Source organism: Sitodiplosis mosellana, unplaced genomic scaffold, assembly GCF_009176505.1.
Source record: "Sitodiplosis mosellana isolate CC-2019 unplaced genomic scaffold, AAFC_SMos_1.0 Smas_scaffold_47, whole genome shotgun sequence".
NCBI lineage: Eukaryota > Metazoa > Arthropoda > Insecta > Diptera > Cecidomyiidae > Sitodiplosis > Sitodiplosis mosellana.
Genome location: NW_022595289.1, coordinates 561,624 through 588,992, shown reverse-complemented (window position 1 = coordinate 588,992; position 27,369 = coordinate 561,624). Strand labels below are relative to the sequence as shown.

The window sequence follows — 27,369 nt, the reverse complement described above, 5'->3', positions numbered from 1 at the left end:
GGGAATTTTTTTTTGGGAATTTTGCCCTGGAATCATCGACTTGGTGTCTGTGGCAGTGTTGTAGACTAGTTTATGTACTACAACTTAAGCGAATTCGCCATAGACATCAAGTCGTTATCTCTTATCCGTTACGCGAAAAGCCGCGAAATCGTGAAAAGTCAAGTCTCTTACTTCTTATCAGCTTAACTAAAAATGAGGTGGGAAAATTTCGCGATTTTCGCGGTTTTTGGCGTTTTTTTCGCGGGATTGAAAAGAGATAAGCAATATTTGTTGCAGCAAAATTATAGCAAACTTCGAGTATTACAACTTTGCCCCAGACACTAATTTGTTATCTCTTATAACAGTCCAGATTTCATATGAAGTACATATGGGGCATTGTAGTCCCCCAAAAAACAGAAATAGGTATAAAGTATGATGAACCGTCATAGTGTTAAAAACCACTAAGTTTGTTGATGATTATACTCAATATAAATATTTGTAGAGAATTTAGCTATTTCTTCGAATAAATATTGCCCTATGAAATAATTTTCAACCTCTTCAGAATGTCCACAGAGAATATGGCACTTTGACAGTATCATGTTGAAGCTAGGCTGTTGTATTATGTATGGCTCAGATATTCCCAATAATAACTCCATAGCTTCTTTATAATTCCCAGTCGCAGCCTTAGCCTGCAAATATATAATGAATTGAAGTTTTTGGTGTCTACTTTACAGTATTTTGTGTCATTTGAAATTTATTCGTTTTTGAAGATGAACTTTGGAATTTGTGAAAACAAAATGCCGCATTTACCTGCGCATAGTTGTAGTTGAAAACATCATCATTGACAAAAAAGCTACGTATTGAGTTTAAATATACGAGCACCTCTTCAAATTGCCCATAGAGGAAAAAAGCGGATGCCATACATTGTCGACCTGGAATGGTGTCACATTCAGTCGCACTTCCTCCCACAAGTTGAAAGTACTGTTGCGCGTTTTTTAGATGTTCTCGCTATGGGAACATTGAAATGCGCTTCATAAAAATGGGATTCTGTCTCCTTATTTATGTAAATAGATTTTAAAACTCACCGAATCCAATTTTTGAGCCAATAAAGTATGCACAACACCTTTTAATATGTATTCTGATGGAACCGTTGGTTTCAATATCAAACCCATTAGCTCTTGAGCCTTGGCAATTTCAACTGATCTCAAATAATAAATGGTAAGATTTAAACGGGCTTCGGGTATCACATCAATGAGCTTAGGTAAAATCTGAAGGGCACCCTCTCCATTTCTGAACACAACCAAGTTATGCTTTATCAAATCAGCACCAAAGATTCCCTCTGTTCGAATTAGATTCTTAAGCTCGTTCTCAGCAGCCCTACCATTTGCTAGCCGAAATCGATTGCATGACTTTAAGTTTATTGCAATGATGCTGTCAGGATATTTAAGCAAATATGTGTCAAGGGCTTCTTGTGAAATGTCATAATAATCCAGTTTGTAGTAGCAGAGCCCCAGATAAATGTTAAGAGCAATAAGTTCTCTGTGAGTAAAACAAAACGTGAATGGAGCGAACGATTTTCATTGAGTTTCATATTTTAAAAATGGCCATGTTTTAAAATTTACTTACTTCTTATCTAAAAGAATTTTTTTATATACATCAATCGCATCTTGATAATGCGCACGTAGGTAGTGCATGGACGCTAGACTCAATTGATCTTCAACAATGTCACGTAATGATCCATGTAATTCCAATAAACGGTCTTCATCATTTAGTTTGTGTGCCAAATGAAAAAGAAGTCTGACCTTCAGAGGATTATTAGGTATTGCATCTACAACTTCCAGTGAGTCGTTATACATTCCTGAAATACACACAAAATGTAAAATGCTGTATACGTTCAAACTTCAGAGCAACTAGTTGAAAACTAGGGGTCAATACTTTGAATTTAAACCCCGTTTTTTTTAATTATACTTTTACCTAAGTAAAACATGCATATTGCAACGTTCATTATTAAAATACTGTCCTCACTTTGTGTTTTCAAATCGCGATAATCATTCAATGCTTCTTTATAATTTCCCAGATGGAAATTACAAAATGTTCTCCATTGTTTTGATAGCCCATCATTTCCAGAGTTTGTATACTGTATTTTGTAGATCAAAGCAAAAATGAAGAACGAAAATCGTCCGAAAAACTAATTTCCACTTATGACTTACTTCTAATAATGTGCGGGCCCCGGTGTAATCGCGTTTCATAATCAAATCATCAAAATCAGGAACAGTAAGTCTCAAATTGCCTGACTTCAAATTTCCCAGATGATCACGGCTGATGCGTGATAGTATCTATAATAAAGTGAATCATAAATATATTGATGGATTTTAAAATTTTACTTTATTTTACCATTTTGGTGTTTGTTTTTCCAATAATATTGAAACCAAATGATTAATTTCAAAGTAATGTTTTCTAGCAAAACTATTTGCTATGGAAACGAAGATAGGAAAAACATTTCGAACGGTAAACATTTGTATCATTATATTCAATGTTGAGTTTCAAAATCACCACACCTAATAGTGACAGTAGTGGTGGGTGCACAGGCTAGGCAATATAAAAATAGTTTGGAACCTGTCATTTTTTCAAGTGTGTTGTGGAAGTGAATGTATTAATTATTTTTTATTTTCTCTATTAAATCCCATTAGACTTTTTAATGATTACAAGTTTTCACAATTGAATTTATGGTAATTTTTCAAGTGTGAAACAATTTGTCTACTATCAAAACAAGAAGATCGTACAATAAATATGGCTGACGAACGTAGAAGACTATTAAAATTAAGTTTTCAAGCTGACACAGTGAAAACCCCACCAATAATAAAACCACAAAGTGCACCAGACCGAACAAGGTGAGCAAAACAATGTTATACTATTTAAAATAGCATTATCAAATATTATAAATGCCATTCGATATTGGTTTTTAACTATGCTTCCAACTGAGCTGGTTTCACTTGGAGTTAGTTGTTTTTACTTGTCAATTTGCTCTACTGAATATTACGATAACAATTGTTTTGAGTCCCAAAATATTGTACCACTATTTTTTATTATTGTATTTTTATTATGTTTCACAATGTAGAGAACGAATTCGTTTACAAGCAAGCGGTAAAATTCAAACTGCTCCAGGCACAACTTACGATTTTACTTCAGATGATCTGCAAGATTTAGGTGAGAATCTTTCAAGTGAATTGAGTAATGGGTTCAATTAATGAATCACGTTCTATATTATTAGGTGAGATTGGGCGTGGAGCGTATGGAGCAGTTAACAAAATGATATTTCGTCGTACAAACACCACAATGGCTGGTAAAATATTGCAAATAGCATTTTAAAATTGTTGAAATATTTCCAATGGCATTTGTGCAATTTTTCAGTGAAGCGAATAAGGTCAACAGTCGATGAAAAAGAACAAAAACAATTGTTAATGGACTTGGAAGTGGTAATGAAATCAAATGACTGCAACTACATTGTTCAATTCTATGGAGCTCTATTCAAAGAGGTTTGATTGAATATAATTCATAATTGATATTAGTGAATAACGTAAAACTAATCAAACATGAAACAAAATTCACAGGGTGACTGTTGGATTTGCATGGAGCTGATGGATACATCTTTGGATAAATTTTATAAATTTATATGTGAAAGACAATGTGAACGTATACCCGAATCAATCTTGGCTAAGATAACTTTGGCAACCGTAAAAGCCTTGAATTATCTAAAACAAAAACTGAATATCATCCATAGAGATGTGAAACCGAGTAATATTTTATTACACAGACGTGGAGATATTAAATTGTGCGATTTTGGTATTTCTGGGCAGTTGGTCGATTCAATTGCACGAACCAAAGACGCTGGTTGCAGACCTTATATGGCGGTTGGTTTTTAATAGTTTCATCATAGTCCTTTTAAGAGAAAAGAAATTGAACACTGGATAACTGTCTTCCTTTTTTAACTTCAATTTTATTCGTCACAGCCTGAAAGAATTGATCCCCAGCGAGCTAAAGGTTATGATGTTCGCAGTGATGTCTGGTCACTTGGTATTACTTTGATTGAAATTGCAACCGGACGATTTCCATACCCAAAATGGGGAAGTGTATTTGAGCAATTATATCAGGTTGTTCAAGGTGACGCCCCACGTTTAACAACATCTTATAATAATATAGAATTCTCTGAAGAATTTGTGGACTTCGTCAATACATGGTAACTATTCTGTAATGTTTGTAGTTCAATGTTTTGAAGAAGAAAAAAAACAACGATCCAAACGTTATAAGATTATGATGTTCATGATGATTTCAGTTGAATGTTCATTAGACTTTTATTTACAGTTTAATTAAAGAAGAGAGCAACCGTCCGAAATATTCCAAACTTCTACAACATCCATTCATTCAACGTGGTGAACGCAGTTATACTGATGTGGCAACCTATGTTAGTGACATTCTTCAAGCTATGATACTACATGGGATAACTTGCTTTACTGCTGATGAACCTGCGGAATGTTGGTTTGAATGATGAATATGTTACTTTAGCGTTTAATAAAAACTTTGAATTTCAAGTTGTTCTATGTATTCATTACTGTCGGCATGAAAACAAGTTACTATTTCGATAGGTATTCCTTATGACTTGTTCTTCGAACATAATTGGATACATCGAAAAACAATAGATGGTTCAATATCTGTCCCACAGCTAAAGCCTTTAAATATTTCTAGTGATTTCACTACCAGGTTCATGGGTAAATTATACTTTCTTTTTCCTTCCTTTGAATTATATCTGCTTATTACGTTTGTGGTGAATATAAAATTTTCGTGAAAACAGACTGTAGTACGACATCTATAGGCGAACAATACAAGATTGTACAGTGTACCTACTACCTATTTCTCAGTTGACAGTATCTAGTTCGGAAGCTCTAATTTTAGTCGAAAATTTAACTATTATCTTGTTATAAGAATAAGTAAAGGATAAACAAACTTATTCACTTCATTTGAATTGTTTACTTTTTCGTATTAAATATTCAACTTAGGACGGAGATATATGATACGTCAAAGGCTTTGGGGTGTGTTTGTTGTTCTGCTCTGCCAATACACAGTTCTGCCAATACACGCCAGGGTAAAACATGTATCTATGTTTTTTTTTCTAATACACAACTGTTTTGAAGCTGAAATAAAATAACATGCAATTCGTATTATAAAGTTTTGTATTTATCGGAAGCTGTATTGAAAAATCACAAATCTGGCTTCAAAAATTCAAAGTGAAATATGTGTGTTAAATCAGAATAAATAACAATAATTTTCATTGGTAATTCCGGAACTGGGGTAAATACCCTATTTGTCGGAAATGTTATTATTCCTGGGACAATGAAAAGCATTATATAATTCAGATGTGTTTTCATATTGTTATCGAGTGAAAAACATATTACAGTTTACTGAACTGATCAGAAGAAAATCCAGGTTAAAGATTGCACAGTTTATAAAAGTTACCATTTAAGGAAGGCAGAAATAAATCAAAGTAAAGATGGACGTAAATAGCCAGCCAAGTATTTTGGTTCGTTTGGTTCATTCAGTTCCCCACATAAATGTTACATTGAATCGCGTGAACAGTACGTTTGACCCTAGAAGTGTTATTTATAAAGAAGTAAGTATAGAATAGTTTGTGTTTTTATATCAACAAAACCAATTAACTTTTCTGGCGATCGGAATATTTCTGTTCAAATTTTCCAATGAACTTATTCGAACACAGATACCATTTTTATATCTAATCTAAGTACTCGAATGAAAATGTTTTGTTCTAAACTAAATTTTATTAGAAAATATACGTAAACTGAAGATTGATTGCAAGATGTTTTGGATATGTCACATCAATTCATACAAATATGTTCATTTTGTTTACATTATTTTCAGAGTTTAGGCATATTGGCATCAATTCCGGCCGCAATTCTAATATTGTCATTGGTTGGACTCTTATTATATTTATTAACACGATGTTGCGACCAAACGACCAACAGTAAACTACAGTCTCAAGCATGTCAAAAGTTCACTTTAATATCTACAACTTTATTTTGCTGTGCTGCAATTGGTTTAGGTAATTAATATTGTTAAAACATGCAAATGGCCAATTCGTTCATTGAAAATATACAGTACATGCAGTACCATATACAGTACATGCAGTATGTTCATATATCTTATATGTTACCAGAAATTTTTATTGTCAGCTTTATATTTATATAGCTTTATCAAGTCAACGTGTATGAAATGTCTGATTGAAATTTCCAGATATTTATTTGCATCATTATTATTCAATGTTCTTTCCATTCGTAAAGCATTCCGACGCAGACATTTAAATTGAGTTTTCCCACTTCGAAACAAAAACAAGAATTCATTTCTTGCATTTTGTAAAAGTCCTTTAGATTCGAATGTATTTTCTTGTTTTTTTGACATTTTACAAAAATCAAAATTGCTATCGTTTTCGTCACGTTTGTCTTTTTGACACTAGCAATGAAAATATATCCTTCAGTGATTGCAACCTTGGCAATGGGGATAACAGCTCATTCCAGCGCCGTAGCCAGAAAAAAAAATTGGAGGGTGCAAAATCGAAATTTTTCTTTTGTTGCACCTTTGAAACCCGATTTTGCGCCCGAACTTGTTGCACCTTTGAAATTTTTGGAGGGTGCAATGCACCCATTGCGCCGGCCTGGCTACGGCGCTGGCTCATTCATTTTCCAACCTTTTCTTGGTTTTATTCATACGGTCCGAGTAAACACCACTATTTTTAATTCATTGCATTGTAAATATGTCTGTAGTTAGACTATTTAAGTCGAGTTTTTGACGGAGATATTTATTGAAGCGAGGTTTGTGGTTTACAGTACAAATATACATATATATGTATATACATAATAATAATAAATCAGAATCAATTATGGTGCATAAAACATATTGAAATGTGTTGAACTGGATCAGAAAGTTCCTTTCCGCATCTTTTCGTGGAATAATGATAATGCCATTAGTCCAATGGTATGAAAGGAACACATATCTATTTGTCACCTATTCATCAAATCTATTTACACAATATCAAAGTTTTCACAAATCATTGTTTGAAAATTCTTCATTTTATTGATAACTTTGAACATTTTCATTATTATAATGCTTCGAAATTACCAGCTTTATAAATCTATCGAGACTTTTTGGTCTTAAATCATGTATTTTTATGATATGTCATGACTGCAAATATATTTGCTCGAATCTCGAATATTTACTGACTTCGAAGAACATTATATGAGAAATAGTATGCACAAATTTATCCGAAACATACTCACACATGCTCTGGCATTCGAAATTTCATTATTTGAAGGGTTTTTTTTTTCAATAAAAAAGAGAGAAGATCTTTTTTGTGAGAAAACAGAAAGTCAATATAAAATGACTAGTTCAATAAATACTACTATCATTAAATAAAAGTAATAAAAGGAAAAGATTTGAACAAATTTAGTCAAAAATATGAATAACAATTTGAATAGGTGCTTGCATTCTTAAAAGGCAAACAAATAAACTATTTATTATGAAAATATATGTAGGCCTCTACGGGAATGACGACTTTCATAATGGTATGTTGGAAACCTTACATTCGGCTCGCCAAATTGATGGATTAGTCTCAAACTTCACAAACAAGGTAGGTTTTTACCATGTGTGGTTCGAATAAGTTGCTACTATTTGATATTGTAATTTTACCAACCATTTTGTAGACTGAAAAATTGAAGCACGATATTCGCAGTAAGGTTTTGATGTACGACTTAGAAGATGTATTTGAACGCCCAACTTTCAATCAAACCGCGTTGAAAATCCTCCTTGATAACGTTATTTTGGTGAGAGAAAATACAACACGCGCGGTCAGTTCTCTAGAAACTATTCTATACTTGATAAGAACACCACAGCACCACTCATTAAAACAAATTTTGGGAGTAAGATTCATTTATTTTTCTTAGATAACGACAAAAAACAATCATTATCATGAATTATTTATCACTTTCACAGCCTTCCGAAATATTTGAAGTCATTCGATATCCGGTTACACTTGGTTTTTTGGCCATTCTGATTGTACTTTGTGTTGTATTGGTCATTGGTGTGGCTAGAAATTCACGATGCAACCTTATATTTTTTGCTGTTATTGGACTATTCGGAATCATTATATGTTGGCTTTTATCCGGGATCTATTTGGCCAGTTCTGTTGCTTTGGGTGACTTTTGCATGCAACCAACAACACACCTATGCAATAAATTTGCAAGTGTATGTATATTCCAAATTAAATACTGTCGCTAGATATCCTATGCAAATATTAAAGAAGTACTTTTACTTAATTATCTGTCACTACTTGATACAGTGAAATGTCCTAATAACGAAAATTTTCCGTATTAGGGAAATTTGTACTTTGAGGATATAAAGTAAAAGTAGTTGAATCCCCAAAGTAAAAAAAAAATACAATGAAAAGCTTCAATAGGTAAATTTTTTGAAGCGTTCATATTTTTGAAGTGTACAATTCATGTTCATATTTGATGTTCATGTTTTTAAAGCAACACATTTTACAAAAACAGAGTACTTCTTAAAAAAACTTTCACACTTGTAATTATAATGAATTATTTTTCCATAGGATTATCCAAATGACGTTTACTATTTGAATTGTGGAAGCTTACGTGAAAGGTTCCGTATGCGTTTGAATGAATCAAGGGAAAACATTGAGCATGCCAGCACTGCATTTAAGGATGTGATACGGTACGTCCAATTGTGTTATTGAGAATAAAAATGACAATACAGAAGTGTTTGAACTGAAGCGAAACATGATTTTTTTCTTCTTAAAAACGTAACATGAATCGTCGCGCCATTAGAAACGCAACACGCGCTGTGTAATAGATGTAATCGAAATAAATGTATTTTTCATTCAAATTATTATTTTACTGCAGAATATCGAAAGATTTGTATCCACGCGCTGAAATATCTACAACTACTGATCAAATAGAAAATGAACTCAAAGAAAGTCGCTATGTACTTCATGAACTATTACAAATGTTGGACCAGAGTTCTGTTCATCAACATTACGATCAAGCCGTAAAAGGTTTATGTGAGGGTGCTTTACTTGGACTAACTCTGATGACGGTAGCTGGATTAGCGATGGCGTTTTTGCTTACATTATTGGTATGAATATAACCCAAATGGGATATTTACATTTCAATAACTCAATCCTTAGCTTGAGATTAATCTGAAATATTTTCATTATCATCATGTAATATTTGTTCTCCGTGATTTAACTAGATATTCGTTAACAATCATACGTGGATTTATTTGAGACAAAAGTAAGTGGCTGGTTGCAATAGACAAAAAATATCCTTGAAGTGAATTATAACACCAACTAATGATTAAATAATTTCAATAATATCGTTTTTAGACGAAAATTCTCTTCAGATAAGGCTGAAAGTATACCATTCTTGAATCCAGTGGTGACTGCATCACCCCCAGCCCCTAGCCAAAGTGGAAGCTCAATTGTTAACAGAACTCTTCTACACCATCAGCAAATCCATAGCACAAATGGAGTCAACAACACATCACGGAAGTCCACAACTGGGACGATGAGAGGGTTGGCAATTAATTATAATAATGAACCACCACCACCAGATTATAATATTGTGGTGCATGACACCAGAAGGCATGATCTTTTGTTATTATATTTTTTTCATTTAATTTCATTTTTCTTTTAGTTTCATAGTTTGACCTCCAGAGTGGGATAGGGGTAATTTCCCAAAATTTTAGGCTCATTCTTTCAAAATTCGAGTTGAAAAAACGATATCATTTGAGTATGTCACTTCACACTCTTCTCGAATCTATTGTAAACAATGTTTACGAATATGAAGAAGTGAACGCAGCGACCGTTCTTGTCATTAGCTAACGCACTTTCAAGCATCTTTCATTGGATTGAGCAGCCGTTATGTTATTATCCACCTTCAGTATCATAGTTATTTTACATTTTTGTTGCTATTTTTTTCACCTTTTTGCTGACATTATAGTTAGCCTTAAAAATCAGTCCTTCCTTCTTATGAACCCGTAAGAATAATCGTTAGACCTCATTTCGTTGTATCAAAATATGTGGTTTGAAACAGTTTTTCACAGAAGCGGTATATTAAAATATGTAACTTGATATTCGCGCACGTTAGTTCTTTAAGCTGTGATTACAACAACCAATTAATTACTCTTATAAGTAGCAGGTATTTATATGTTGTGGAGAATAAAAATGAGATTAGCCAACCCGTTTATACGTGAATCATTTTCAAGATCTTCAACTTTGCTTCAGACACATGCCTCCTATGTCTTATCAGAAACACATTTTGGCTAATTAAATAATTATTCTTAACATCAGATATATGTATATGTACTGCTTTTGCGAACGAATGTTTCAAATTCAGCTTTGTTGTGCCAGTCAATAAGGTCCAAGGAATATTTTCAGCGGATGATATCTATTCATTCCAAAATTAACCAAAATAATCGGTGGTGATAGTAACTATTACCAAGCCGGTGCACAGGAGTGGCGGAGTAGTCCCCACCCCGAAAATTTTTGCGTATGTGTATGGGGAATCGGACTTTACCCTAGGATAAGTTTCGGACTTTCAATATACGACTCGAATACGTGTCGTTTTTGGAAAATTTTACCCTCCATTTGAAATTTTTGACTGTGCACCGGTCTAATTATTGCTTTGATAGATTGCTTTATGTCTTTTTTGCTCCTTATTCCAAAAGTGTAGGAAAACTATAATATTTTAATAAAAAAAATTGCACTGGAATTTGGAATAAAAGAAGAACATGCTTATATCATAGCTATACACTCAAAACGAATATTCGTACTATTTACTAAGCTTTAGCGTAAAAACCATCGTACATTCTACGATATTATTTTTACGAATTGGTAGTAATTTCGCATCACGTTTTACTACGAATTGGCTTTGAGTGTAGAAGTTATTTTACTAAGTGTTTAAAATAATTTGAGAAATACAATTTAATAATTGCTTCAATTCATCCATGAAATTTAGACTGTCCAATGGACATCAAACGCTCGGCCGATTGCCTTCACATTTCAACGGTAATTATGCTGCTGGCCCAAATAGTGGAAAATATGCTACATTGAGCAAACAATGTAAAACACTCGAGTCCAATGATTTCTACTGAGAATCAACTGCCTGCAGTTTTGCAGGCAGTTCATCGAATAAATCGTTAAGAAAATGTGGTACATTACCAAAATTAAAAGCAAATAATTCAAATAATTCAATCGATCGATGTGAAACAGATTCCCGCGAAATTCCTCTCAGTGGTTTTAATCGATTTGATCCCAAATATATCAGCATAGGACCGAAAGCGTTGCGAGAAGCTTCATTTGCATCGACTAATTTGAACAAATGTGCTACTTTAAGACATGGTGGTCGATATGGTGGGAGCCTAACTGAGCGAGGAATGAACCCGGTTCTGAAAAAGGCTTCACCTCCAAGTGTAACTACAGTATCAAAAGAGTGCAATGTATCTAACATGAATTCCACGAGTGCGACCAATAACAATAATATTAAAACTATATACAATGGATCGAACAACTCACTTACCGTAGGGGGAAGTGGATTTGTTTCAGGCTATGAAACGGATGGTGGAACGAATATTTCCTACAAACGATCTGCTTTCAAGCAACCTAAAAACGATGAACAAGGAAACATCGCCCACACACACCATGGACCCATTTACAGCATCGAACCACCTCCTTACCCGGCATCTATAAAACCAGCACAGATAACAAGACCACAACAAACTACCATTTCCTCCCTATCAACGAAAAATTTCCAGGCTCAGCCTGTACTTCCTGTTAAACAGCTGAATTCGAGGGCTGCATCTGGACCTGAAAAAATATCCATCATCACCCAACCACTACCAGAAATACCACCAAAAACAATGCAAAATCAACGAAATCAACAACCACTTTCAGCCTCTAATTTGACCAAGTATCGTTCAATGAAGGCAATGCCTGAAAATATCGATGTTAGTGCATCTTCAAAACATTTTAATGATAATCACGGTCGTATAGTGGTCAAATCCTCGGCTCCGTTACATGATCAACCACCGATGCTCCCGCCGAAAAATCGAAATAAAGTGGGTTCAAAACAAAGTATTTCAAAGCAACCGCATATGCAACCAGGGACAAAAACGTTTCCTCAGTTACAAAAGTCTTCAAAAATCGCATCAGATAAAAAGCAACAGACTACATACAGCACATTTGGCTATGATCATTCCGCACGAGATCTCAAAAAATACTACACAGGTCAATACTGTGATTCCAGTGAAAGCTACGGTGACCATTGCAAGCCATACCGACAGGCATCAAGTTTGGGAGTATCACATAAATCATCTAGAGGAACATCAAATCAAACATCGAGACGGCAATATAATGACAACACACACTCATTCCGCACTTTAAATTCAACCGGTATAAACATGAGAGGAATGAACGCGAATCTGGGACACCGCACGGATCATACAGGTATAGTTACTCATAAATATTAGCCTTACTGAAGCTGCATCATAATAAAATTATCGCAATATTTCATTTCATATTATTTGTATACACACAAAGAATTCTTTCATTGACACTTAGTTCCTATGCTTTCGATCGACCATTCTTTGAATATTTTAATCACTTAAACTTCAATATATATTTGTATATTATTTCAGATATGTAGGGTTCGTGTTCTTGTGGTGGAGATGGCATTCCATCACATAGGCATCCAAAGTCATCGCTATCACACAATTAACTATAGTTATCAATAATAAGTATTAAGACATTCATCGCTCTCGTTTAAATTATCTGTAAAAGTAGAAAATAAGTAATAAGTTCGAAATAATTCATGGATGAGATTTTAATCTTTTACAGTTAGGGATTGATTTGTCGAATAGTTTTGGCAACAAAATTCAAGTATTTGATTATGCAAGGGTTATATCCCGCACTGCCAAACATACTTTCTTATTAGATTTTTTCAGAAAAAATATTGGAATAAGAACCTCTTCATTGAGCAGTCCTCAAAATTAAATTATTTCTCGATTCCAAACAATATTTGTTTTCTGTCTCAAATAACGAGATGCAAACATTTCTTTTACGCATTTGTACTACTCGTATTAATTGTCCTAATAGAATATGTCAATTAAATAAGTTAGGGTTGGAATTGAATTTCTGTTTGATGTTGCTTTTCCACTCAAATAATAATATAAAAATAATATAAGATGATCAATTCACTGAAAAAATATATTGCATGAAAAGTTTTAATCTCACGGTTATATTAATCTAGAATGAAACAATGAAGTAAAATAAAGTAACTTCATCCCCTGTAGTAGTCATATGACTAGGCATAAGTTCACACCTAACGTCGAATATTTGTTTGCTCTGACATTCAGGAGAATGATATCGTAAATTTTCTTCAACCATTTTTCGGTTTGCATTGAAAAAATACATTTGAACCAGGTCTGAAGGAATACGTGTTAAATCAAATGAAATAAATAGCTTGCAATTCGTTCTTTGAGACCTATGTTCAATGCTAGATGTGAACGTGGTCTCATCCTAAGTCTTTTTATTATTAACTTAAGGCAATCTTAGAAAAAAAGATAAATTTTATCGATATACCTTGTTCAAACCGTACTAAACAATTAAGCGAAAACCTATCAATGACGTGGCATAAAATAAATATGATTAGAAAAAAGTTCCAAGTAAAAAATTGTTTCATTGATTCAGATTGTCATCAAATAAATTTTTTCTTTGTAGTTTACATGATTTGTCGATTTGTGAACGTTTAGCAGGACAATATCCAAATCGTTGGTGTACTTTATAGTCATCTTGAAGACTGCACATGTCCCAAACCAGAATCAGCGCAATAGAGAAAGTCGCTACTAATAGCATCATTGGGTTTCTTATATATGGTGTATCGAACCACACGAAACGTTTTGTAAAACAAATAAAAGGCAGACCAGTTGGTTCGGTGGTCAGTGCAAGACTGATTTGAATAAATGATCTCAGGGCTTAAGAATCGCACAGAGTGAACCCTGTGAGTAGTGCAATGCATCACAATATCGTGTGCGTGTAGCGCACACGAACGGACGACGAACAGTTCACAAGTTCTCAAATACAAATGAGTTTACCACTGTCCGTTCAATGTGTGCTCAAATACTTACAGCAGACACGCAGAGTAAAAAAACATGTTTGTGCCTGTATTTCGGCTATGTTGAACATACTATTACTACTACTTCTTCTTTTTTTTCTTCGATCGACGAAGATCCGCACAAAGCAGAGGAGAAGTAAGTGCGCGGTGTGCGCACACAACTCGGTTTTGTGAGAACAGCATCGCACATGAGCGCTGTAGCTTCCACTGAAATGAGTTGTACTGTGAACTGAGTGTGCGATTCTTAAGCCCTGAATGATTTATTTTCAGCATTTTAGCATAGTTCATTGGTCTTTCATCAGGTATGTACCAACTAAGTTTTAAAGAAAATTACTTATCAGATGAAAAACCTCTAGACGAGGCTAAAATGGAGTGACGCTCCTATGCGTGGATTTACCCTTCAAAATGACTGATATTATTTTGAGTGACGCTTTGACGCTGTATTATCTATGGGTACGAAGTTCAAAAGTGTTTGATTAGAGACTTTGGACTGAAAAAGTCGTCACTCAATTTATACAGTTGATAAATTGACGAGAGTTTTACGTCGATTGGGCAGATCCATGTTGATTATAGAGTGGCTTGAGTTTATCATTGAACCATGATTTGAAACATAACGGAGCATTCGATGCTTTAAAGCAGTTAATTAAAAATTGAATAGAATTTGGGAAAATAACCCGCCAACTCAACGGATGGCTGTAACAATGAACAATATCAATTTAAAATATATAGGTGTAAAGATCACAGAAAAGTATCATCATTTCTATACATATATGAGGAATGTATGTAAACAATTCTTCAGTCTTTTTAAATGAAAATTTATGTTAACGAATAACACGTTGAGCTGAGTTTCGAACGGGTGGTTTAGTTTGTGATCCTTCCACGTTCACATTTGTTTCTTAATCAGCTGTATCCTAGTCAAGAAAAGTACAAGGGCAATATGCTGCGTTGTCTTTGGTGGGCTCATCCAGGTCGAGATCACAGTTCGGTTTTGTGGTAACATGAAAGTTCGTAATTCGTAATTCCATTATCAGTGTGTGTAGTATCAAGGTGTTCTCGTAGAGAACATATACAAAAAATGAGGTTACCTGAATGAGAAGTTGCTTGAGTGGCCAGGTAATCATTTGAGTTTGCATAACGAACCAAAAGTGGTGTCCGTCATTCTGCGAACCGATGATGCAAAATTCGCCTTCGAGGTGGTTGCTGTGAACAGTTCCGGCACCATGTTCGCCATTTTGCACATTTGGGGAATTGGAGCTTCGCGCACTAGCTTCATGTGTTTGTCATTGACCTTAAATTGTTCGCTGTGTCTCAATGAACGCCCTTGATTAAATGAGACTTGGTCACCAACCGTTGGACAGTTAGCGTTGCCGTTGGTAATGTCGTAGAAAAAAGTCAATGACGCATTGACACGTCGACGACGAAGACTAATCATGTTCAAGTCTGACAATCGCTGCTCGTACGGTGTGATTGAGTATTGGTTATGTACGGTTGGGTATTCTCGTCGAGCGTACATAGTGAATTGGCGTTGCATGGATTCAATTTTGTCGCTGTGAATTTTGCGGAATGGAAGCCATACTATGGCGCAGTAATCGAGGTGAGATTGAACCAAAGCAAAATATAGCGACTTTAGTGTGGTAACGTGGGTGATATCATGGCAGAAGCGTTTGACAAAGCCAAGTGCAGCCGTTGCCTTCGAAGTGACCATGTCGATGTGTTTGGCAAAAGATAGCTTTCTGTCAATTAGAACACCCAAGTCTTTGTGTTCAGTCACTTTGTCGAAGGTGTGGTCGCCATAGGTGTATCCAAATGCTGACGTTTCTTGTAGATAGATAGCACTGCACATTTTTTGAGGTTAAGGTGCAGCAGATTTGTATCACACCAATGTTTAATATTGTCGATGGCTTGCTGCAGAATCTCCGACACTTGCTGAGATTTGATGATTTTGGCAATTTTAATATCGTCGGCAAACAGCAATATCATAATGTCTGGGGGCATTTGATCCACGATGTCGTTGATGAATAGCAGGAATAGTGTGGGCCAAGGTGGCTACTCTGTGGGACACCCGACGACGCTGTAAAATCGACTGAATCACTTGCTCCGTGCTTGACAAATTTAACACGGTTTTCCAGGTACGACTTAAGCCATGCCAGCAAGTTCTGATGTAGGTTGAATGACTTCAATTTTTCAAACAAAATGTTGTGATCAACTCGATCGAAGGCTTTAGTAAAGTCCGTATACAGGACATCAACTTGAGCTCCAATGTTCAAGCCACTCTGGGCGTAATACACAAACTCAGTTAGGTTTGATGCTGTAGATCGTCATTTCATAAATCCCGTACAGCGATAATTTGTGACTACGAAATCGGTTAACTTTTCAATTCTATGGGCGCTGCCATATTAAAAATTTACGTGCGATATGGTGCACGTACTCAATAGTTCCACTTATTTTAATAAGGAATCTCTATAGGTGGCGCTGCCACATCGTCATTGACATCGAGTCAAATATTGTCAAATATAATAACATTCTTTATATAGGCTTTTATCGCAGTACGATAAATCCATGTTGGTTTGGCGTGACGCGATCACGAAGATTTCAAGCAAATTCACGTTGACGAGGTGCTCGAAGAATTTGGCGATCGTTGGTAGTTTTGCTATGCACCTGTAGTTTTCAATGTCCGATCTGGCGTCCTTTTTGAATTTGGTTGATACACTCGATCGTTTCCATTCGTCGGGAAAAATGCCAGATGAAAGCGACTCATTGAAAATCTTAGTCAACGGACTAGCAAGCGTTGGAGCACACTCCTTCAAAATCAAAGGATGAATACCGTCAGGTCCAGCACCTGTCTTGGTATTGACCTTCGTCATTTCAGTCATGACAAAGTCAAGGTCAAGCTGGAAACAAGAGGTGTTCTCAGACTGAGGTGACGGTTGATTAATTGGTGTCGTAGATGAGGAGTAATTGCTCCCGAAGAAGTCAGCAAATAGATTTGCTTGCTCTGGTTCGCTGGATGTCTTGGTGTCGCCGAATCGCATGGTTTTTGGTATGTTATCAGTGCTCTTTTTGGAGTTAACATATTGCCAAAACGAAGATGGATCACTTTTCAAGTTTGATTTCATTTTGTCGACATACTGATTGTAAAGCTCGGTATTTTTTGCACTGAATTCCTCGTGAAATTCTTCAAATGGCTACTTGTCATTGGTCAGCTTCCAGTAATCCCAGGCTTTTTTCCTTAAATTCTTGAGATGTCGAAGTTCTTTGTTTTTCCATGGGCATTTTTGGTTGTTCTTACGGACATACGTTGGAACCGTACACTGGATGGCTTCCGCTAACACGTCATGAAGGGATGACACCTTCTCCGCAAGTGATTTGTTTGCGAATAAGTCATCAAAGTTGACGGCAGCAAAATATTCATTCATGCGCTGATAATCAGCCCGTTTGAAGTTGAAATGCGTGTTATTCTGGTTTTCGGAACCATTGTTAATCGGATGCCATTCAAATTCAATCAACAAAGGAGGGTGGTGACGATCGATTTTATCCGTCAGTGACAGTTTAGTAGCATCGCACACTGTTGTGTTGGCATGGTCGTTTGTAAAAAATAGGTCCAGCAATTTGAGGTTACGATTTCTTACTGAGTTTATTTGCTGGAGGCCCAGGCCCATCTGGCCGGTAATGAAATCAGCAGCACATTGGGAGTGGAAGTTTGAGGGAACAAGCACATTGCTTTCCACATCGTCATTTATCCACTCAACGTTTGTCAAGTTAAAATCACCAACTTCTTTCACTGGTCAAAACTGTACGATCACCGCGATACACATTGTACTTTCTACTTAAATGTTCTATATCTTTAATGCTCTCTGTGAGCCAAGTTTCGAAAAATGCTATTATGTGGAATGGGCACGATTCTGTCGCTAAACGTACCGCATCTACTTTATCACGAATGGAATGAGCGTTTTGAATGAACATATATAAATCATTTAGAATTGAAACTTCACTTAAACTTGCGCATCTTTCTCGGTTTCCATCAATTCCACTGAAAGTGACCGTTTTTTTTCATTAAATCTCGGGGATTCATTCAATTTCGGGAAGAAATCACCAAGCGTTTTGTTTTTCAAAAACTCGCGCACCATTACTTGCTCTGGCCACATATCAGCATCAATCAATGATTCAAAGTCTTCTTCACTTGATTCAATTTTGAACGACACGAATTTCAGTGTGCTCAACTCACGGTCTTTTTTCACTAATTTGTGCACATTAAACTTTGACTTATCGCTGATCGATGTATTGTTGACAATGTAGTCGGAAATTTCTTCGGTTGTTGTATCTGGATTGAGCCGAGAGACCCAAACTGCTTTAGCAAAAATCCGTTTCTCAGGACGTTTCGGTTTGGCCACCACTTATAGACCAATCGATTGTTTTGTGCCAATTTTTGTAGTCGGTTTGTTTTCATTAAATTTCATTCGTGGAGCATCATCATATCGTTTGCGTTTGGCCGATTGTGCGTTATTGACAACAACATTGGCAAATGATGGCTTCGGTGTGGGTTCTTTTGCTTGAAACGGGTATTTTGTTCGTGTGGTTTTCGGTGTGCTGCTTGGCAGCTGGCTCTTCATTGGGATAGACGGTTTTGTTGTGGTTGCTATTTTTTCGGTGCGATTGACAATATCATCGGCTTTTTTTTAAATTGAATCCAATTTTACGCCATTGGCCTCAATCAGATTTCGGAGCATTTTCACTTCGTGCATTACTGTTTTCATGGTGGCTTTCAGTGTTGACTTTACATCGGAGCTGAATGACATGTTCATCTCTGACGTCATTTGCGTGCCAATTGGTTCAGCAACACATTTTTGGCACAGAATTCGGATATTCGGGGAAGAAATTTCAGACGTTTTCAACGGAATTCCAATGCACGGTAAATGGATAACATGTTGGCATTGGGAACATTTGGTCGTCGAGTCTAATTTTACATTGTTCGGTGCGCATTAATCGCGCGAGCATTGTCTCTGTGTTGACATTACGATGCCAAACACAACAAAATGTTCACAGTTCAATCACAGGCACGATATAATCACACTGCGCACTGAATACTATTAAACTTCATATGTAATGAACGCATACAGAGTTTATTTCCACGATTACACAATTTTTTTATATTAAATTACCATATAAATAACAAAAAACAATTAAATAACAATAAATATACGGGGCACGAAAAGAAACTCAACCTGTGACTTGACAGTGGAGACGCCGTAGTGGTGACAGTGTCTTTATTCAGGCAGGCGAAATGAAATGAATTGCCACATAAGCCATAGCATGAAATGCTGTTGTCACACGCACATTGGGCCATTTTATGGTTATGAAAACCAACAACAATAACACAGGAAAACGACGTGAATAAAGAGAGCGACGTAACCAAAAATGTGCACAAATTATCACAGAGAAAAATCGACGAAATTGATGTTGACACGGATGAACTTTATATTATTAGGATACAGCAAGTCCTTACGACTAGAATGATATAAAATTTGTGACAAAACAATGTGATTAACTGATTTTGTTGGTATGGTCGGCTACAAACGCTCAGTTTTTGGTAAAAGATTGTCGGGCTGATTTTTGAGAAATCGCGTTTGGTGTGAAATTTAAGAGGGTCGATTTTTCATAAAAATCGACTTTTTTCTTTTATATCACATAAACATTGGCATGTGTGTATGGAACTTTTTGAAGGTCTTCTCAAATAATTACGAGCTGACTTTGCCCGATGGGTGTCTGAGTTGATCTAGTGTGCGAAATAAATACTTGAAAAAATCGTATACATGCAGGCTAATGAAGCCATAGCCAGCTCTCCTGTAATGCAAATGTCAATCTGAGGACGGATTTCAACGTGCCCCGACACTAGCTACAACTAAGGCATATGCGCATCGGAAACCGAAGAAGGTACGGACAGACGGACGGACGTACATCCAAATCGATACTTTCATAAAAAACCAAGGTCAAACTCCCAATGCCCATAACTTTTTCGTTTTTGGACCAATCGGGGCACTTAGACCGGCGTTGGAAAAGTGGCGAGGAGGATCTTCTTTTGGATACTTCAGACTACCCCCTGGGTACTCCCTTCGTGGGATATGGGTATAGATTTGAAAATTTATCGAAATGTTGCAACCACTATATTTTTGACTAAACCACACTTTACGCATGGGGGTAATGGTGTTTCCGACTATTTGGGCCAAGACCTTTCCAAGGTCAATGACAAGCACATGAAGTTGGTGCGCGAGGCTCCAGTTCCTCAAATGTGCAAAATGCCGAACATGGTGCCGGAACTGTTCACAACAGCGACCTCAAAGACGAATTTTGCATCATCGGTTCGCAAAATGACGGACACCACTTTTGGATCGCTTTGCAAACTCAAATGATTACCTGGCCGCCTAGTCAACTTCTCATCCAGGTAACCTCATTTTTTGTACATGTTCTCTACGAAAACACCTTGATACTGCCCACATTAATGATGAAATTTCGATTTTCATGTTGCCGTTAAACCCGATCCATGATCCCAAGCGGACGAATTCATCAAGGACAAAGCATACTGCCCGGGTGCCATTTGGGTTGCTTCTGATTGCAACAAACATGAGCGGGGCTGTCCCCCCAATGAGGAAAACGTTACAGTTGTACACATTTTGTGCACAGCTTATGGAGAAATTACATTGGCCGCCAGGTTCCAACCACGCACGTGGAATTCAACTCCGTGTGAGCACACAGCAAAATCAATATTAAAAGACTAACGAATTGTTTTCCATACATTCTTTTATGTGTATTGAAAAGATGATACTCATCTGTGATGTTTACACTTATTTATTGTAAATTTTTATTTTGATTTTGTGCTTTGTTGTAGCTATCCACTAGTTGGCAGGTTAATATTCTTATCTTTGAAGTCAATTTTGAATTATTTACCATTTAGCATCAAATGATCTAGTTACGTTTCAAATCATGGTCCATGACAACTCAATGCACTCTGCAATCAACATGGATCTGCCTTAACCGACGTAGAACTTCTCATCAATTTATCTATCGGATAAATTGAGTGACGACTTTTGCAGTCTCAAAGTCTTAAATTCAACGCGTAACAGTTCAGCTTCACATAGCCTTTGTCCCTTTGGAAACGTTTACCAAAAGTTATCCTGGACCGTTTGCTATAGACTACTATCAAGCATTTCCATCTTGGTTGTATGACTGCTTTCATTTTCATGTTCCTACTATTGTGATTACCTCATAATTTACGAAAAGAGCCAGGTTTTTAACGAGGCGAGAACTGAAAGTTATCGAAAGTTACTGCTACTATTGCTCATTATTTACAAAAATTGTAACACTCTTGCACTCTTTTCCGGCCAAACCTCTAACAAAACCCACATTATATTCAGCCAGAGCTTGGCGGTGTTTAATAAAATAAAATAAAATAAAAAGTTGGAATCAAAAATCTTTCATATAAGGAGAAAATCGATGCAACATTTTTTTCAACGAAATTTTCAAACCGGACCATTTTTGATAGTTTAATAAATTGAATGAGCGTCTGGAGTCTACTTGAACTCATTGAAATCAATCCCATAGCCAAAATATGCAGAACAAAAAATGTTGTCGTTTGAAAGTTGTCGTTCGAAGATCATTCATATTGGTAAAAAATTGACTTAAATTAGTTTCAACAAAATTTTGAAATACACTCGATTATGATGGTTTAATGGATTGAATGAGTTTCTAGGGGCGACTAAACTCATTGAAACTAAAGGTGTCAACGGACAAGCACCTTGTCCGTCCGTCCGTCCGTCCGTTCAGGGCTCTTGAATTTTTTTTGTCCGTCCGTTCAGAGCCGCTAAAAATTTTCTTGTCCGTCCGTCCGTCAGACTATTTGTGAGTGAAAATTTCAGTAAAAAAATTGTTTTCCAAGTATTCAATAGCAATAAATTTTTGCTTTTTGTAGTAGATAGTCTTCTAATTTTGTAAAATGAGACCTGTTGTGAATAAATAAAAATAAAATAGAGAAATGGTCAATGTTTATCGTTTGGAGAATGGTACATTGTTCAACACATAAACATATGTACGTTTTGATATATCAAAATTTGAACTATATTCGATATTTTCGTTTCTCCCGTGTTTTAAAAACCAATTGCTGATACCGATGGTATTTTTGTTATGTATCTTATTGTTCGATTTCTTTATGAAATTCGTGTAAATTTCAATTTGTTCTTATTTGAAAACCATTAAATTGGATAAAACCGTGATCAATTGTATAATCGATGGGAATTTTCGTGTAAATAAAAAAAATTCGATGGAAATTTTTTCGATGATTTTTTTTTTTTTTAATATTTTGAAAAAAAAAAAAATTCTTCTTCAAATCGTGAAAAATATTGTATGAGAATTTTGTATGTCCGTCCGTTCAGAGCCTTCTGAATTTAGTTGTCCGTCCGTCCGTTCAGGACCCTCGGAAATTTTCTTGGTCCGTCCGATCGTAGCTGAACGGGCGGACGGACGGACAAGAAAATTTTTAGCAGCTCTGAACGGACGGACAAAAAATTTTCAAGAGCCCTGGACGGACGGACGGGCCAAAAAGGCGGACAGTCCGTCCGTTTGACACCTTTAATTGAAACCAATGCCATTGCTAAAATATGAAAAACCGAAAACTTCGCCGGTCAAAAGTTAATGTCGAAAATTCTTCATATGGGGAGAAAATCAATTCAATTTTTTCATCAACGAAATTTTCAAATAGACAACATATTGATGGTTTTGTGAATTGAATAAATTTCTAAGGACGAACTGCACTCATTGAGTTTCAGTTTGAAACCGTTTTCACAATATCACCTTTTCTATTTCTGTGAATTTTCTCTATTTAAACAAATATTAAACGGACCGTATACTTAATCCCGCTTCTAATTCCAGATTAAAAAAATTTTCTTCTTTCTAAAAAAGTCATATCGTTCGGCTGAAAAGGTTCAGAAACATGCTGAATTGAGAAAAGGATAAAAAGCTTAGGCTCGATCTACCTTCAAAAACTACAAACTTGAGATGAAACAGCTCATGAAGATCCTACAATAAAATTTGAATACACCCTGTGAGATGGATACCAATAGGGACCTGTTTAGATTAGACGTAGAACTTCTCTTCAATTTACCACCCCTCTGATGAATTGATCGACGACTTTGGCAGTCATTGAGGCCTTTATTACAATTTTCAACGCTTCATTTAGTCTTTCATTTTCACACGTTCAAGTCAGGCTATATGTAATGTTCTAATGAAATGCGATGTTCGGTTTGAGTGGTGCGAATGGAATGAATTTATTAGTTTAACATAAAGTGAGGTTTTGTTGTATGACAGTGTTTGTCTATTGTTTGTCAAATGATTCACACTGACATGTAGTAGTAGATTTACGTATATATATAACACGCTCCCCCTAAAGTTGTTTTTATTATAAAATATAATATTTTCTTTATTTACACTGCAAGCGAAATTTGATGCAAAATGAAATAACTACGAAGCTAAAATGATTAGAAAATTGAATATAATTCACAATGAAATCTGAATCAAAATGAAATAAAATGGAGTTCAATATTCAGAGATCCGAGGCAAACAAACAATCATTTGGTTCCTTTAATAGTTTAGCCATCTTTTCGAGGACGTAACTTTCTCCCCTCCTGATTGTTTTGACCGTCTGGTGTTTCTTCATCAGTTGCCGAATCAGAATTCTTTGAGTATGCATCCGGCTTCCATTCAGGATCTTTGGCTTTCGAATCGTTGCTTGTTGACGGTAACACCAGTGATTCATTACCTAAACTCTCATCAGAAACATTGATCACAGTCGCGTTTTGTTCACTTGTACCGGTATCCGGATTAAATTCCCAAAAAAAATTCCCAATCAACAAAATTCCCAATCCAAAATTCCCAAAAAAAAATTCCCAAAAAAAAATTCCCAAAAAAAAAATTCCAAAGACAAAATTCCCAATCAACAAAATTCCCAAAACAAAATTCCCATAGACAAAATTCCCAATCAACAAAATTCCCAAAGACAAAATTCCCAAAACAAAATTCCCAATCCAAAATTCCCAGAAAAAAAATTCCCGATCCAAAATTCCCAAAAAAAAATCCCAAAGACAAAATTCCCAAAACGAAATTCCCAAAAAAAACTCCCAAAATAGGAAATTCTCAAAGCCAACAAAAATAATAGCGAGTGAATGAGTTGTACAACCACAGCTAGCATAGTGCATAAGCGTAAACGCACACATCATATTTCATTGTTTTCAAATTCCGCACGAAAAAATTTACATGATGTCTCAATGGAAAATGGACACGTTTATGCTTGTGGTACTGTGCCACTTGACACAATCCTAGCGATAGTTGAAAACAATGAAATATGATGTGTGCGTTTACGCTTATGCACTATGCTAGCTGTGGTTGTACAACTCATTCACTCGCTATTATTTTTGTTGGCTTTGAGAATTTCGTATTGATTGGGAATTTTGTTGATTGGGAATTTTTTTTTGGGAATTTAATCCCAGAACCACTTGTACCTGTTTCATTCATTTCGTAGTACAATGAATCGTCTAAACTAAATGATTGATCACGAATTTGATCCAAATGACGATTTATTCCTTTATTGTTGTGCGTGTAGACACAAGTATACGTACGTGGACCAATTTTGTGTTTAATTGTTGCTTGTGACCATGATGGATTGTTTGGATCTTTGTAATTTGTAATCATTACACTTTGACCTTTCTTAAAAACTACGTTACGCTTGCCTTTGAAATTGCGTTTTTGAATTTCTTGCTTATTTTCGATTACTTCTCGCACAGTGGGTGGTCGCAAATTGCTAAAACGAGTGCACAAAGTGCGTCCAAAGAACAATTTAGCAGGTGTTTCACCTGTGGTGCAATGAATAGTATTTCGATAATCAAGCAAAATCCGATTTATAATCGTATCCAAATCACGAGTAGTGTTGTTCAGATTTGCACTATTTACACTAGCAATGAATGACTTTTTGAATGTTTTTACAAAATTCTCAGCTTGGCCATTCGTTGCTGCATGACCAGGTGACGTAAAAATGTGTTCAATATTATTACGTGCGGTAAAGTCATTAAACTCAGCAGACTTGAGTTGAGTTCCATTGTCACTTACAATTATGTCTGGGATGCCCAAACGGCTGAAAAACTCTCGCAACTTGGAAATTGTGAAGGCAGATGTAATTGTTTTCATTTTAAAAACTTCAACCCATTTTGAGTGTGAATCCACAACAATCAAAAAGTAATGATTGAACTTCGGTCCAGCAAAGTCAATGTGAATTCGACTCCAAACCGAATCAGTTGGTTTCCAAGGAATCAATTCTGCTTTAGGTGGACTGGCCTGCAATTGTTGACATGGAACGCATTTTTTTTATTAAATTACAGTTTGATTACACATCGATACCGGACAACAGATTGACGCGTTGGCGTCTGATTCAAAAGATTGCTCAAGAATTTTGGCCACGCTGGCATAGTGAATATGTAGCGCAGCAAATCGAAACATCGAAATGGAATCAGAAGAAGGAAAACATCGAAGTTGGAGACATTGTGCTCGTCAAGCATGACAACTTACCACCTACTCACTGGCCGCTGGCACGAGTGATTACAACATTCCCAGGAGATGAAGGATGTGTGAGAAATGTTGAAGTGAAACTTGGATCGTCTACATTCAGACGAGGAATTAACAAAATTGCACGCTTACCGATCGATGATGAATGATTTAGTTTTAATTCATTGTACAAACCATTTCATTTTCATATTGTTACTTTGGCTTGCTGCTTCTCAGCTCGTCTTTTCTAATAATAAATTATTGGTGTTCATTTAAATAAATTTAATTTCGCTCCGCAGCGGGGGCAGTATGTTCGGAAACGAACACTTTATAAACGTTCAAATATTATACAACCCTGAGATTGTCACATCGCATCGCACAACACCGCGAGGTGACATTTCTCGGCCGCCTTTTTTATTACGTTCAATAAAATCAATCAGTTAACTAAAAGCATTCCGACCGGCCGGTCAGAGTTTTCTTGTTTACTTTAAGTTAATTCTTTCAGAAAATGATAAGCAAATCGACAAATGATCAGTCAACAATTCTTCTTTATTTCGCCGCATCAATTGTTTCCATTAAATTTGGTTGAGTCATGAAATAGCCAAATGAGAAGAAACACACCCGAAAAAAGTCATCATGAACAAAATTTTATATTTTATGCGAGCGCTCTTCTATACATACATCTCCTGTTTATTTATTTTCGAAAAATTGCGACTCTAAGCGCTCCATTTTTTTCCATTTGTCTATAATACTAAGCGCTCTTTGTGCTTTTTTTCACATATTTTTCGAAAATTTGAGCGCACCACTTGCGCCCTATCTGGGACAGGCCCTGATTGTAATAACATTACAGGCAATTTTTGTTAACGTAATGCTACTACCTACTACATTTTAATGCCGGTAAATCTGTAGGCTGCTATTTAATATAATATAAGGATCAAAGAAGAAGATTCGATGTAAAACCTTCGATATTGAGTGCATTAGTAGATTAGTAAAAATTGGAGGTTTTTCAATTTTTCAAAGGCAACAAGAGGAAATATCGGAATTTTGACTGCAGCAAAGTTGTTTGGCTCGACGAGTACTACACTTTAGCCACACACACTGAATATCCGATATTGACCCAAGATAGAAGATTTTCACATACTACGTTTTTAAAATGAACTCATTTTCAATAAGACCGTTCTTTCGGCCCATGAGAATGGAAAGGTATTGTTGGCATCTTGGACAAAGTTATTCAGTTCGACGCCGCGCACATTTTGTCTCAACACTTGGTGTTTATTTTGCTTAAAAATGGACTTTTTTCTATTGGTGCATTTTTAGCTTCGAATCGAGCTCGACGTCACACAAGGTGTGCTATGGCCGAAGTGCCGTGACAAAGTTTTTTTTAGCCTCGCAGAGCTCTACAATAATCACTGAGAGGGTTTTCAAAATCAGTAAAAACCAATTCTCGCTGATCCCTAGTAAGTATACTTACCCAATGAACACATGTAATGCTAAATGTTTGAATTTTGTGCATATTTTAATGTAATGCTAAATGTAGCACTAAAAGTGCAAAAATTGTGCAATT

At 35.9% G+C, this 27,369-nt stretch overlaps 5 protein-coding genes across 8 annotated transcripts in view; 3 read left to right on the top strand and 2 right to left on the bottom strand.

Annotated features, from left to right (window-relative positions):
* LOC129570152 (intraflagellar transport protein 56) overlaps nucleotides 1–2,519 on the bottom strand; it is a 4,629-nt gene extending 2,110 nt beyond the window's left edge. Inside the window, exons 1-7 of the mRNA XM_055449637.1 lie at nucleotides 2,374–2,519; nucleotides 2,190–2,315; nucleotides 1,954–2,116; nucleotides 1,606–1,837; nucleotides 1,065–1,518; nucleotides 790–987; nucleotides 534–668 (exon numbers count right to left, since the gene is read on the bottom strand). Of these exons, the coding sequence (XP_055305612.1) occupies nucleotides 534–668; nucleotides 790–987; nucleotides 1,065–1,518; nucleotides 1,606–1,837; nucleotides 1,954–2,116; nucleotides 2,190–2,315; nucleotides 2,374–2,376 (1,311 nt within the window). The 5' untranslated portion in view covers nucleotides 2,377–2,519. The remainder of the gene's footprint in view (nucleotides 1–533; nucleotides 669–789; nucleotides 988–1,064; nucleotides 1,519–1,605; nucleotides 1,838–1,953; nucleotides 2,117–2,189; nucleotides 2,316–2,373) is intronic.
* Nucleotides 2,520–2,548: 29 nt separating this feature from the next.
* Nucleotides 2,549–4,568, top strand: LOC129570154 (dual specificity mitogen-activated protein kinase kinase 4). Its single transcript, XM_055449639.1, has 7 exons — nucleotides 2,549–2,870; nucleotides 3,098–3,186; nucleotides 3,251–3,322; nucleotides 3,391–3,515; nucleotides 3,591–3,890; nucleotides 3,990–4,216; nucleotides 4,342–4,568. Exons 1-7 carry the CDS (start codon nucleotides 2,770–2,772, stop codon nucleotides 4,523–4,525), a joined length of 1,098 nt encoding a protein of 365 aa, XP_055305614.1. The 5' UTR covers nucleotides 2,549–2,769; the 3' UTR covers nucleotides 4,526–4,568.
* A 138-nt stretch (nucleotides 4,569–4,706) lies between these two features.
* LOC129570151 (protein tweety-2) lies at nucleotides 4,707–11,429 on the top strand. 4 transcript variants are annotated; one of them, XM_055449633.1, is made up of 11 exons: nucleotides 4,707–5,119; nucleotides 5,432–5,644; nucleotides 5,911–6,091; nucleotides 7,578–7,672; nucleotides 7,746–7,961; nucleotides 8,035–8,286; nucleotides 8,648–8,769; nucleotides 8,958–9,189; nucleotides 9,307–9,347; nucleotides 9,440–9,697; nucleotides 11,073–11,429. In XM_055449633.1, exons 2-11 carry the CDS (start codon nucleotides 5,525–5,527, stop codon nucleotides 11,206–11,208), a joined length of 1,653 nt encoding a protein of 550 aa, XP_055305608.1. In that variant the 5' UTR covers nucleotides 4,707–5,119; nucleotides 5,432–5,524; the 3' UTR covers nucleotides 11,209–11,429. The 4 variants fall into 4 exon arrangements, with proteins under 4 accessions (XP_055305608.1, XP_055305610.1, XP_055305607.1 ...); XM_055449635.1 differs by having other exon boundaries at nucleotides 4,707–5,644; nucleotides 9,440–9,628; XM_055449632.1 differs by having other exon boundaries at nucleotides 4,707–5,644; nucleotides 11,073–11,280.
* Nucleotides 11,430–11,490: 61 nt separating this feature from the next.
* On the top strand, nucleotides 11,491–13,784 carry LOC129570155 (uncharacterized). The gene is made up of 2 exons (XM_055449640.1): nucleotides 11,491–12,559; nucleotides 12,751–13,784. Exons 1-2 carry the CDS (start codon nucleotides 11,491–11,493, stop codon nucleotides 12,756–12,758), a joined length of 1,077 nt encoding a protein of 358 aa, XP_055305615.1. The 3' UTR covers nucleotides 12,759–13,784.
* A 10,076-nt stretch (nucleotides 13,785–23,860) lies between these two features.
* Nucleotides 23,861–27,318, bottom strand: LOC129570242 (uncharacterized protein K02A2.6-like). Its single transcript, XM_055449782.1, has 3 exons — nucleotides 27,277–27,318; nucleotides 24,770–25,598; nucleotides 23,861–24,030 (listed from the first exon to the last, which is right to left on the bottom strand). The coding sequence occupies exons 1-3, from the start codon at nucleotides 27,316–27,318 to the stop codon at nucleotides 23,861–23,863; spliced, it is 1,041 nt and encodes a 346-aa protein (XP_055305757.1).
* Nucleotides 27,319–27,369: the final 51 nt, after the last annotated feature.